We start from the raw sequence: 12855 nt of genomic DNA, 5'->3' as shown, positions 1-12855 counted from the left end.
CCTGTATCCAGACATCTTGACCTGATCCTCAAAAAGTTTTTTGAAGATCAAAACCAGGCAGTGCAGGTACCACACACAAAAAAGCCAGGATATTTGTGAGTCCAAGGTTTCCCCTGAAGGCCCTCTGTAACAAAATGGCTCCACACCAGATGGATGGCAATAGTGCAGCGACCCAGTAGAGGAGATCGGACGATGGGAGACTTAGTGACACTGGCTGTGCCACCTACTAGGCCGGTGTGATAATGCTCAGAAGGGTCCTTGATGGTGATGCAGGCACGACTCAGGAGTCCGGTGTTGCAGGGTAAACCAAAGAACATTTTATTGAACAGCTTCAACAGTTGTACCAGCAGCTTGCAGATGAGTTAAAAATACACTTCAGTCCCCATAGCCTTGGTCATAGGAGGGTTGCCAGGGATAACACAGACTCTGCTGAAATACTTCCATTACTCCTCCACTCCCAGCATAAGTAGATAGGGTTTGTAGCGGGCCAAAGAGACCTAATATGGAGCTGGGTACCTGGAAACTAGGCCCGAACAAACTACTCCTGTCAGGGTCCCCTTTTACTCCTACTGGCACGGCTGGCATATGTCTCTCAGACACGCACCAAATTTTCTCCCTGTCTCAGGGGCTGCTTCCGGATGAACCTGGGACAAGAAGACTTCCTCTTAGGGGCTGAACTGGTGTTTGATGGAATTCTGACTAAGTTCTCCTTCTGCACAGAACAGCATGACATGTGCAGGATGGCTGCTTCTCCTAGACTGCAGACACTAGGCTGAGACACACAACTGCAAACACTACACTGGACTGATTCTGTAACGGCTATCAGGAGACTATAAACTCACTACAACCCCGGCCAGTGGCCTGTGATTGGCTAGGGAACACCAAGGCAACAGTTTGAACTGTATATGGGGGGGGGGGGATATCAAGAAAGTAGGATTTCACATTACATTTAACATTGAATACATACGACAGGACAAACCAAGACAACCTTCAGGTACAAGGACAAACACAAAAAATCTAGCAGCTCACTCTGGGATGCTGCAATAGTATTGCCTTTTCTATAGAACATATAAAATTGATATATTTAGTAAAATCAGTATCCAGGGTCAGTGCACGCCAATGATGGTTCATTGTAATCATCATATCCTTCCATCAACCTTGTAATGTTGTGATGAACATTAATTTAGCATTGGGTTCACTCCTCTCTTTGGATTGTAAAAGGGTGGATCTGTTGATCCTTAAAGCTTGATTGTAGGCTTGCTTGATGACACATCCTGGATAGTTACTTTCTTTAAGGCATATTTTTAGTTCTGATAATCCTTTCTTGTAATCCTCCAGTGTTGCGCAGCTCCTGTGGCGGTGCATAAACTCACCTCTTTAGATGACTCTAATAGTTCAGGAGACATGGGCGTTATAGGCATCCAGAAGGCTGTAAGTGGCAGTCTTCTTCTGATCTGTTTATATATTGCCACTAAAGTTGATTTTAATAATTGGTTCCAGAAAGGGAATCTGTATTCTAATGTGAACTTAATATTGCATTCATTCTGATTCAAACATGTGATGAAAATCTATAAATCCTCATCTGAGCCTTCCCCATAAATGCACCTGCATTCTGTATGTCCGACTTTGTGTCTAGTTACAAAAAACAGTTTCGCCACAAGAGGCACAAGAGAGGCACAAGACGCTCACGGGCAGTCACTTTGCAAAGCCATTCAAGTGACTGTCCAGTTTCTCTCGGCAGAAGACAGAAACCTTAAAGCGGACTGGGCGCAGGTGTGAACCCTTCCTTAGGCCTGGTTCTCATCTGCGTTCGGTATTCTGTTCTGTGTGTTTTCCGTGTGGTGTACTAATGAGTCATGCGGAGAGAAAAGTAGTTCTTGAAGTACTTTTCTCGCTGAATGTTCTGTGCAGACACCGCACGGAAAACACACAGGCCCCATTATAGTCTATGGTCCGTGTGCTCACTTTGTCAATGCTTTCGGCATTCCATTTGGGGGGTGCCCAAGTGGACTCCCCAAATGGAATACCGAATGCAATGGTGAACCAGGCCTCAGAGTAGTAGCCATATTTTGGTAATTCTACTTTATTACACTGGGTTCACACCAGTACCCGATCTCCGTTTTCAGGTTTCTGTCTTCTGCAGACAATGTGCCCAGTTAAAAAAAAAAAACGGTTTCGCTGCGGAGAGCACAAAATGAATGGGTTTGAAAAATGACTGCAGGTTTCCGTCTCCTGTCCAGTTTTGGCCAGGTAATGGAAACCTGCAAAACGGAGACCGGGGCGCAGATGTGACCAAGCCCTAATTGGGATTATTTGCCATCAGTTTTTGTAAAGATAATTCAGAAATTACAATCAATAACCTTACTTCCTGGTGTAATTTGACATACAATAATGAAACTTATAAATGTGATATTAAAGGGATTGGGCCAAGTTTACAGTTCATACAGTGGTGTAATTTGGATCAACAGGGTCACATAGCAAGATTATGACTGCCCTCAACCCGCCTCGTCATCACTTTTATGGACTCCACAAATAGTACTGTATATTGCCTCATTTATTGGCCCATATACAGAATACACACAGTAAATGTCTCCTATACTGCCCCTTTATAGGCCCCACAGAGTTATTACTCCTTTACTGCTCCCTATAGTATATTTCCCCTTTACAGGCCCCCATACAGTAAGGGCCCCCTCATCGTGACTTTAGCCCATACCTACTGTATTACTCCAGGAGATAATGGCCTGTATTCATTTATCCATTCCTTCTGTTCTCTGCTTCTTACTTCCTCTTTCAGCATTTTGTTGCATTTAAAATCCTCATGTTCAAATGTCAGGACGTCAATGTTTTGTACAGAGCCCCCTGGAGGCTAAAAGTGAAGTGGAGATGGAATAATTTTCACTTGTTTGTCCCCATTCCTGCTCACTGGCAACACAACAAAACGGGCTGAGCCGGCCTAATATCACAGAGTTCATCCTCTACCCCCAAGATAAATGTCCAATTGACAAGTACTGTACTCGTCTTCTCTGTGAGAGTCCCATAGACTTGAATAGAGCAGCATATTTGTGTGAACCCCCAGCAAAAGCCAGGTTGCACACTTACCCTGTTTCCCCGAAAATAAGACACCCCCCCCCTTCACCTTCTGGATCACATACAACCGGCAGTCATGCCGGCACTCCGCTAATTGTTCCCTGCTTTGTTTGCTGATTGTTCCCCGCTCCAGCCGCTGCATAAAACATCCCCCGAAAATAAGAAAGGTCATATATTTCGTTAGCTAATTAATTATAGGAACATGTCTTATTTTCGGGAAAACAGAGTAGCACAGCACCTTCAGGTAGTAGCTCATCCTAGACAGGATATGCAAAGCAATTGCAGGTTACATTCACTAGCATGACACCAACACATCATTTGCATTGCTTATACTGAGCGGACATACCCACTAAATAAATATTGAGTCTCTACAAACCTAACACAACTCTAATGTCATGTGTAGTAAATAAGAATATTATATGCCAAGCAGGAGTGGTGACTGCTGGGATTTTGTTGCCCTCTGCTGTCCATATTGAATAATGTCCATGCTGGCAAAAAACATATGAATACACTGGAATACAAGCATGAAAAACAATTGAATGCTTTAAAGAAGTCAGGTCTAAAGAAAATTTTTTTTTTTATATTTCTCTATTTAAAATGATATTTTTCAGGAGGTTGAGGGATATGGAAGGACAGCAAGTAGTTCTGCACACTATATGTACAGATATGTTAACATGTTAGATTTGCATGTCAGAACTCTGTCATGTACTGTATTTGCTACATGTGCCATTTATAGCGTAACAAAACTTTTGGACGAATTTTGATTTTCTGGCAGTATTTGTCATTCATAAATTTTGAGATATACTTTATTAACTGTTGGGGACATTAAAGTGTCCTCATAAGAGTATGTTGCAGAGTTCCAAATTAGATAATTAATTAACAGGCCTAGATGGCCTGCAGCCATTTTCTCTTTTAAGCCTGGAGAACTGATTAAAGACACAAGATGGTAGTGTATCAAAAAAGTTCTGATTTTATTATAAGAAAAAGGTAGTTTAAATACATTACAGACAAAGAGCTGGCTTGGCTATTCTAATCAGGTACAACACGATTGGTTATAGAGATATAAGACAAGCCTGGCACATGGCTATTGGCTGAGGCTCATTATAATCTGCATCTCATTATAATTTTCCAAACTGGGATGGACTTTCCCATGAAACAAAGAAGGATTCAAAATACTTATGTGTGAGCTAACATCCCAGACTATCTATATGTATATATCATGGCAAAAGAGATAAGATGACATGTTGCAACTTAATTAACAATTAGCTACATAGATTCTGTCTATACAAACTCTAAGTGACCTTCATAAACCATAAAATATGACAGAGTGCCCAGATACCATAAGATTAATACTTTTGTTGGTTATATGTCCATACATCATGTAAAGGAGGTAAGAGATATACAAAGTCAGCTGCATCTTCTCAAAATGAGGCCCTTGAGAGATAAGGATTAGCAACCTCTGCATTAACGTTCATTATCACATTCCTTAAAGTCTAACAAAGGGCCTCCTTGACTTAAGCAGAAAAATCAGTTTATATGTGAAAGAGCACAAGATGGCTGCCAAAATACAAAGATGGAGGACTTAACTCTAACATTAACAAATTTTGTCTCCTTTCTGTAAAACCCTACATTTCTTTATTTTTCACCTTACTTCTGTATAGAGAGCTGTTCCTGCCTCTCACTGAATGTTACTGTGCATGGCGTATGGGCTGTGTAATATGTAGAGAAAGTGAGGGGAGGGTCACCTCAAATATTTAAGTCTCAGACAGAAAAACATTCAAATTTGCTTTTGGTGTAGTATTCGATCGAATACCTCGCTGGCATAGGAAGGCGTGTAATCGGCCGAACACAAAGGGGTTAAATGCATTGAATATTCAAAGCGTTTAACACCTTGGTGTTCAGCCGATTACACACATTCCTATGCCAGCGAGGTATTCAATCGAATACTACTCGCTCAACACTATTTTGGTGTTCTATTAGGATATTTATATGCGGCTGCATAATATACAGTGGCTTGCAAAAGTATTCATATCCCCTGAACTTTTTCACAATTTGAATACATTTGCACATCACACTTTTCAGATTTTTATTTGATTAAAATTTTGCAAACCTTGTATCATTTTCCTTCCACTTCACAATTACCTGCTACTTTGCGTTGGTCTAGCACTTAAAATCTCAATAAAATATATTTAAATTTGCCGTTGTAAGGTGATAAAATGTGAACAAGTTCAAGGGGTATGAATACTTTTGCAAGGCACTGTATAAATATACTAATCTGTTTTTTCCATGATATCTCTGGAAATAATATAGATAGCACTGCAAACTTAGTGTCATATAAAGAAAATATCCTGTTTCATATAACCCCCCCTCAAAAGCAAGTTTGTGCACAACAAGTGGACCACAGTCACTATTTGCCCCCTATCTGTCATACCTCAAGCTCACAGTCTTGCCAACAGCCATCTTGAATGACATTTTGTAAACTCTAGGTAGAGTAGACATCTGAGTGGCATTAGTAACCATATTTATTTCAGTGTTATAAACAGCACATAAGACACTCTCATTATTGACAGTCCTGACCACTAGGGGCATGAGCATTCTTGAGCTAAGCCCTAGTTTCTTCTTCAGCTGCAGTTTCTTTAGCAGTATGTACACACTCTGCATTCTCCTGAAAACACATGTTTGGCACACAACTCATATCAGTTGTTTGATATAACTGCTTTTCAGCAAATCCTGTTATGCTTGTAATACTCTCCATACACTGGGGATCTAAAATTCTCTTTCACAAGTAACAGGCAAGACATCATTAGTCACTAGGTTACCTGTAGTAACAGCACTCACATCTTTTGGCTCTGGACTTATATTTTTATGAGTTCACCTATTCTCGCCATTATTAATCAGATCCTCTAGTGGTTCACTTCGCTACCTTTGAAATGACCCTGGCGACTGTCTCCTTCACAGCCAGCTCAGCTTTGGTATTCCCTTGAACCGATTTTGTGCTACTTCTGTTATTCATAACTTTTTTTAATTTTTTTATTATCATCTGACCTATGTCCAGTCTCTCCAGGGTTTAGAGCAGTTTCGCCTCTCTCAGGACTCTCCTTCTTAAGATGACAGCATATCTGGGTGCAGTTCTGACCTATCCTTATAGTCAGAAAGTCTCTGCCCATCACCATGTTGGGAACTTTCATATGCGACTCCTGTGCAGCTGGCAGGCGCCCTCTTTAGGGCATTTTCCCAGGAATAGCATCTTCTAGTGATATCTGGAATACCACCCCACAACTTCCAGAAAAAATAAGTGCCTGCTCAGTGTGAATCCCACATCTAGTACTGGACGTTTTATAAGAACGTGTCTTACAGCCTCAATGCAAGTTTCAAATTCATTCAGATTTGTCATACCAGCTTCTGGCCAACTCTTCAGAAACCATATGATGGCCAACAGTTGGATTCCACTGACTACTATTCCATCAGTGCAGCAACAAAGTCCATGTTCTATTTTATGCCGACATTCTCCACCATATGTGACAGTCTGGGGGTTATTCAGCTCAAGGGATGACCATCTCCAGCTTAAGATGGTTACCATCCAAGAACTTTAGTTCCACTCAGGCCTTTAGGTTCAAAACAGACGTCACCGATTTTATTTCTCTAGCCACAGTGTGGAGATATACAATACAGGTTTCACACAATAAAAGAAGTCCTAGTTGTCTGCCAACAAATACACATTACAGTGTCCCTTACTATCAGGCTGTAGGCCTACCACCTAGAATTTAAAAAAAAAAAAAAAAACTATGTTCATACCACAACTTTTGGTTGTGGCTCTCCAGGCCGTTGGATCAGCCTGTCTTCTCCAGAGCCATTGATGTCTGAATAGCTAACACCTTATGAGGTTCATTTAAGGGGTTGTCCAGGATAAACTGATAATTATCCTGTAAACTAAATACCCCCCCCCCAACCCATATCCCTAAAGCAGTCATGTGACCACTCCAGGGACACTTTCTGATAATCTGGTGATGTACCATTTCGCCGAAACGGAATGTCACCATCACTTGTCCCCCCCGAGTAATGGGTGGGACCGCTAGTCAGTGAGGGTGGGAGGGGTTAGGTTAGTGAGACAGGGAGGGTTTTGTAACAGAGTGAGGGGGGCTGAGTGAGAGGGAGTTAGTGCAGCAGCTAAACAGGAAGTCTGCACAGCAGGCAGGTAAACAAACACACAGAGGATGCAGCAGCAACTAGACACCCAGAAATCACTCCAATAACTGCTAAAGGTATATGGGTGTATTTATTAACCCATCACTAGCCCTAACAAACCTTTTATAATAAAAAGATTTTCTGCCTGGGAAACCTTGGACTATCCTGCTTTATGGAGTGAAAGCTGCACTTTTCTTCTAACTCCATCAAGCCAGCCAATTCAATAGCTGCATTGCCATACTATGTATACTGTCCTGTCAAAGGTCAAAAGAATGTCTGGGTAAATGGGAGTCACTGATAAATTGTATGTACTCTAAGACATTTCCCATTGTATAAGTTAAACCAGTAGTATAGCTAAAGAATTCATTAGTTGTGGTAAAAAAAATTCACCTTGGGCCCCCTGCACAATGACTCGTTTAAAGGGGTTTTCTGGGCCAAAAAAAAAAATCATTTTTACAAAAACGTCTTAGTGCTATTAATGAATTAATAAGTACAGCCAAATATTTTAGGTAGTGTTTTGAGTGATTTCTGGTGTTCTCAATGAACTCTTGGCATCCTCTGCATTTTTTTACATGCTTAACTTTCGGTGGTTTGTTTCCTACAAGTTCCATGATGCCTCACTTCTCCTCCCTTTCCACACACACCTCCTCAGTTTCCCTAGCTAACCGTTTCATCTAGCTAATTTCCATCTTATCCTATCCACTTAAAAAAAAAAAAAAAACACAGACAATGGAAGGCAGAAAAAAACATGATGCATTTTTTGCCACGTTGTCTGTTTTTTTTGTTTTTTTTTTTAAAAAAAATGCACCAAAAACCGCATTGTATATAAAAAAAAGTTCCCTAATTTCTGTAGCAGATTTTTTTTAGCCTGCAAAAAAACTCTGTGAACATACCCTAAGGGAAAGTTCACACAGGGTTTTTTGGACCGGAACCTGAGGCGGCCTCCAAAATGCGGGTAGCTGTGACTGGATGCCGTGTCGCGCACTCCGATCTGGATTAGGCCCTAATGAATGGGCCTAGTCGGGAGGGAGTGTCTTCAGGCAGATGTCATGAGGCGACTCCGCCTAAAAGAATGAGCATCTCTCTTCTTTTTCCGACAGCCGGAACAAACGGCTCCTGGAAAAAAGAACTGACCGGCTCCCATTGAAATCAAAGGGAGCCTTCTTTTTGGTCAGGATTTTGAGGCGGATACGGCCGTTTGTTCCAGCTCCCAGAAAAAGAAGCAACATACTGATTCTTTCAGGCAGAACTGGTTAACCAGATACAGTATGCCCCTTGCCTATTTATGTCTGGGCAGTTGTCATCTGTTGCTGCAAGTATAAACCTTTAAGGCTGAGTTCACACGTAGAAGACACTGAAGACACTCCCTCCCGGCTAGGCCCATTCATTTGGTCCTAATCCGGATCAGAGTGCCGCAACTGGATGCCGGAGCACCGGCATCTAGTCGCAGCTACCCATATTTTGGACTGGAACCTGAGGCAGCCTCCGCCTCAGGTTCCGGTCCTAAAAACCCTGTGTGAACTTACCCTTAGAGTTACTTGGGTCATGCTTGCATGACTTGTAAGTGACTGCAGATCTACTTCTAATTCTCTATCACAGATCTTTGTCATAGCTCACTATTTTAGCTTCCATTGAGCATTGCTTAGTATTCTAGCCATATACATTAATAAGGTCTAAAATATCAATAAGTCAATTCATTTCTTTGGGGAATATGACTAATGGTTGTCACAAGTTTCACCAGAGGCTCAGAAATCCTTAAGTGATAAGAAGTTTTAATGTTTTGCTCATCCATACTGCCTATAATAAAATGTATGTGAACCTGTTGTTGCTAATTTGTAGTTATAACCATATATGCACAGTGTTGCTTATTTATTGCCCTATAAATAAGATAAATGTATGGGATATAGTCATGACTTTGTGTGACTCATTTAGCCTATCATTTCATTCCTAGCTATTGCTTGGTTATGTAATTATGTCTGAACTTGGCATTAATGATTAACTTCAAGTCTCTGAAATATATAAGACTGTGCAAAAGGTTTAGGCTGTTGTGGAAAAAATGCAGCAAAGTAAGAATGCATTCAAAGGTAGAGGTGTTACACTAGTGCTCGGGTTGCTCGTTGCCCCCTAGACTATAATGGTGTCCGTCTAGTTTTTGCCAGAAATCAGTGGTGAGAAAAGTCATGCATGCAGGATTTTTCTCTCTTATTTCAAGCAGAGTCCCTGAATGCTTGTGTGATCTGACTCTCACTAATTTATTTTTATCAAATTAATAAAACGACATCAGTGAACAAAAGAGAAATCTAAATCACATCAATATTTTGTGTGACCGCCCTTGAAGTGATGATATGACTCCCCAGAGCTCTGATCACATAATCATAAAGTCTGGGATTACATTAAAGAGGACCTTTGATCAGATTGGGCACAGGCAGTTCCATATACTGCTGGAAAGCTGACAGTGCACTGAGTTCAGCGCAATGTCGGCTTTCCCGATCTGTGCCCCGGGTAAAGCGCTATCAGTCCTGGTACCGTAGCGCTTTACAGTCAGAAGGGCATTTCTGACAGTTAGCCAGGGATGCCCTTCTGCCCAGCAGCGCCTATCGCGCTGTGCTGTGGAGCGGGGAGGAACTCCCCCCTCCCTCTCCTGATAATACTCGTCTATGGACGAGCTGTGTGAGCAGAGGGAGGGGGCGTACACTGCTGGGCAGAAGGGCGTCCCTGGCTAACTGTCAGAAACGCCCTTCTGACTGTAAAGCGCTATGGTACCGGGACCGATAGCGCTTTACCCGGGGCACAGATCAGGAAAGCCGACAGTGCGCTGAATTCAGCGCACTGTCAGCTTTCCAGCAGTATATAGAACTGCCTGTGCCCAATCTGATGAAAGGTCCTCTTTAAGGGATAGATTTGAGCAAGACTTGAGAAGATCTGTGGTTAGTTAATAATAATAATAATAATAATACATTTTATTTATATAGCGCCAACATATTCCGCAGCACTGTACAATTTATAGGGTTCAGATACAGACATACATAACAAAGAACGTCATTTCACACAATGGGACTGAGGGCCCTGCTCAAAAGAGCTTACAATCTATGAGGTAGAGGGGGTGACACGAGAGGTAGCAGGGGCGGCATTGCTTATAAAGTGTTCAGACAATTTTGTAATAAAGGTTACAGTCATTACACAAACAAAACTTTGTGAGCCGTCACTAGTCGTGTCCTTTAACATGTGGATAGAACTTGGACAACTATGTTAGGCTGAAAAGGCATCAAGAATGGAAGGGTTAGCATTAGGAATTGTGATAGGCTTGTCTGAAAAGATGTGTCTTTAGTTTGCGTTTGAAACTGTAGAAGTTGGGAGTTAATCTTATTGTCCGGGGTAGAGCATTCCAGAGAAGTGGTGCAGCTCGGGAGAAGTCTTGTATACAAGCGTGGGAGGTTCTGATAATAGAGGATTGAGTGAGCGGAGAACACGGGTTGGGCGGTAGACAGAGATGAGGGAAGAAATGTAGGGAGGTGCGGCATTATGGAGAGCCTTGTGGATGAGGGTGTTAACTTTAAATTTTATTCTATAATGAATAGGCAGCCAGTGTAGTGACTGGCACAGACCAGAGGCATCGCTGTAGTTCTCCAAGATGTTTGGAACAAACTTCCTACAGAGTTCCTTCAAAAACTGTGCAAGTGTACCTAGCTTAGGACTCCCTGTCTCTGTCTTCCCCTTCCTCCTTGGTTTCAGCAGCAGCACTGGGGAATTGCTCAACAAAAAATTCTGTTACACTCAGTTGGAATATTTGCTTGGGAACCATGGGGACTTGAGAAAAAAATTCCAAGTGCATTAGAATCAGTGGAGCGGCATCTGTTCTCAGATGTTAAGAACTTGAAATGGCGGAGGTGCTGAGAGGTCCTCTTTAACACTGACATTTTTTAAAGAATTCCTACTTTGCAGCGATTTTTCTAAACCTTCATAAAACTGTTTTAGAAAATGTTAGCTGTCATCTTTACCATACAGTGAATATAAAACCTGCTGTGACCATAAACAGAACCTGTAATCTCTTATATTATCACAAGGGACCTTGCACTTAGCACTTAGAAATGACACCAATTGTAGTTAATCTTTCTTACAAAGTCCGCGTTGTAAAAGTACAAGCACAAGTTCTCCATGAGATCCCTTTTTTCTCATAGTTGTTCATAGGAAAGGTTTAAGTTGCACAGGTAGGTAGGTAGGTTATGGGTAGGTAAGAGTTTCCAGGTATATTGCAAAAATACATTCTAGTCCTCAACCACCAACATTAGTTTCAGAAATACACAGTCCATTTGTAAAGTTGTGTGATCTATTGGTATACGTCACTGCTGACACTACTATTTCTCTTTACAGAAAAGAATCGCAACTTTTCCTCAAACAGCGACACAACAGAAAAGGAGAAAAAGGGAATTTTTGGATTTTTCCGAAGTTATAAGAAAGGAAATAAGGTAAATCAATTTTCCATGTTTTTTCCTTAACTTCCCCCTAGGCATTATGTGAGATTTCATGCTGTCATAAACTGTCTGACCAGGTAGGATATTGATTCTTATTGATTTCTGTTGGTTTTCCTAATATACTGTATGTAATGCTGGAGGCGTCTACTACTGTATGTGGTAAATATTAGTACTACTACTTATTAGGACCAGACACTGGCGTATCAACACAGGCTGGTAATGATGAGACTGAAATACAAAATAAGTGGCAGCCTGTATGGATATTATCATGCAAAGTCACCACAGGATAAGATGCAACGAATCATATATAGAGCCCTGTAATAAAATATCATTTTTAATACAAAAATAGGTTAAAATGGTCACTCAAAAGTGCATAGTGACCCAACAAGAAATAATACACCCACTGAAAAAATAAATGTATGCATGAATATAAATGCGTTCTCTCCATGACGGAAACTGACGCAAGGCTAGCACTTCCTAGCACTGATCATATCAACAACAGGTAAATAAACTGATCATATATTACGAACATACAAAGATATCCACTGTACTTACCTCTTCTGGTGAGAATATTCAGTGCAGGTGTCCTTGCTTTCCATGTAGCTCTTGTACGCAGGATCCAGAGTCATTGGTTAGCTTTGTATAGCGTAAAGGTAGGCTAGGGGAAGCAGGCCAAAATGTATACCTGTAGTTATCCTAGGGACCCAGAATTATTAATAGACAGCCATTAATATAGGTTTATGCTTACCCTAAAGCCTGAATCTTGTGTGTAAGAGCAAGTATCCACCTCGAAAGTGTGAACACCTGTACTAAATGTCCTCACCAGAAGGGGTAAGAATGATGGATATCATGTATGTTTGTAGGATATAATCTGTTTCTATACTAGTTGATGGAATGATCAGTGCTAGGTAGAGATAGCCTTGTGTCAGTTTTTTGGGGATGGAGAGGACGCATTTATTCTCCTGCATGTGTTGTTTCAGTGGGCCAATTATATAGTATATAGTTGGGTTCCTATGCACATTTTGATATTGACAATTTTACCTCATTTTATTACAAGTTATGTTTTATTGAGAACTACTCTTGTTTAGTTGTAATGATAAGACTGATGCAT

The 12855-nt window shown here is 41.2% G+C and overlaps 1 protein-coding gene across 1 annotated transcript in view; it reads left to right on the top strand.

Annotated features, from left to right (window-relative positions):
- The window catches only part of COBL (cordon-bleu WH2 repeat protein), a 241349-nt gene that overhangs the window by 134828 nt on the left and 93666 nt on the right, over positions 1–12855 (top strand). Inside the window, exon 6 of the mRNA XM_075271170.1 lies at positions 11644–11738. Within this exon, the coding sequence (XP_075127271.1) occupies positions 11644–11738 (95 nt within the window). The remainder of the gene's footprint in view (positions 1–11643; positions 11739–12855) is intronic.

This window comes from Leptodactylus fuscus, chromosome 4 (genome assembly GCF_031893055.1).
Source record: "Leptodactylus fuscus isolate aLepFus1 chromosome 4, aLepFus1.hap2, whole genome shotgun sequence".
Classification (NCBI taxonomy): domain Eukaryota; kingdom Metazoa; phylum Chordata; class Amphibia; order Anura; family Leptodactylidae; genus Leptodactylus; species Leptodactylus fuscus.
The sequence above is the reverse complement of the archived record's forward strand: the minus strand, read 5'-3'. Positions and strand labels throughout refer to the sequence as shown.